At 30.9% G+C, this 1032-nt stretch overlaps 1 protein-coding gene across 1 annotated transcript in view; it reads right to left on the reverse strand.

The window, feature by feature from the left end:
• Positions 1–211, reverse strand: part of LOC111086973 — a 10612-nt gene extending 10401 nt beyond the window's left edge. Inside the window, exon 1 of the mRNA XM_022391958.1 lies at positions 204–211. Within this exon, the coding sequence (XP_022247666.1) occupies positions 204–206 (3 nt within the window). The 5' untranslated portion in view covers positions 207–211. The remainder of the gene's footprint in view (positions 1–203) is intronic.
• Positions 212–1032: the final 821 nt, after the last annotated feature.

The following is a 1032-nucleotide window of genomic DNA, read 5'->3' on the forward strand; positions in this document are numbered from 1 at the left end:
ACACCTATAGAGCTAATTTTTTTACAAGCTTTTTATGTGGCACCTTGTCAAATGCTTTCTGAAAATCCAGATACACCAAATCAACATCTTTACCCTCATCTACATAAGCAGTAGCCTTTTCAAAGAATGTTAAAAGATTTGTTAGGCAAGATTTTCCTTTAGCGAAACCATGTTGATTATGCAATAAAATTGTTCATACTCACCATTTCAATTCATTTTAGTGCACATTAAACCAAAGATTCTATATAAGTAGTTCCATGGAGCTTTTGGGGTGCTATGGATGGATAAAATGAAGAGTTTGGTTCAGTTGATTATATGGTCCCTGTAAATCAGGGCACTAACTTTAAGCCTTGGTCTGAGAGTCATTTTTTACTTTCTGTAGGCTCTCCACAAGTCATTATATAATTTATACCAGATTATATTTACAGTGTCATCTATTTTAACAAGTTAAACAGTGTACTTTTGGCTTTGATAAAAACAAATCATAAACAAGTGACTGAATCTTGAACAATGCTAAAATAAAACAAGAAATGCATGAATGTGACCAAAATTATCCAAGAAAACACTCACTAAGTGTTGGGTAAACATGAACTGTGCTGACTTTTTACTGAGTGTCTTCATTGACCCAAAACTTAAATTATTCAAATTAATCACCACACAAAGCTATTGTGAATTTCAAAATAAATGTGGGGAAAATAACTACAAAGTAGACAACTTCAAAACCATTTTAATAGCATTCATAATTAACTTACTGGTAAAGAGATTCCATCACCACTGTAATATAATACTTTTGTTGGAGTATTCTCCAAGAAAATCTTGAAAACCACATATGGTGGAAAATGGCTTCCTGCAAGCCTAATTTTATCAGAAAGAATGGTGAGAGTTCTAATTTATTTGAAATTTTGTGTATAAAATTAATAGCAACATGTGTAAACAGCAGTATTGCCTAATAACCTTTTTGGCAAATATTGATTGTTTTAATACATGTTATGAAATACTGATTATTTTAATACATGTTATGAAATACTGATT

Source organism: Limulus polyphemus, unplaced genomic scaffold (assembly GCF_000517525.1).
Source record: "Limulus polyphemus unplaced genomic scaffold, Limulus_polyphemus-2.1.2 Scaffold1597, whole genome shotgun sequence".
NCBI lineage: Eukaryota > Metazoa > Arthropoda > Merostomata > Xiphosura > Limulidae > Limulus > Limulus polyphemus.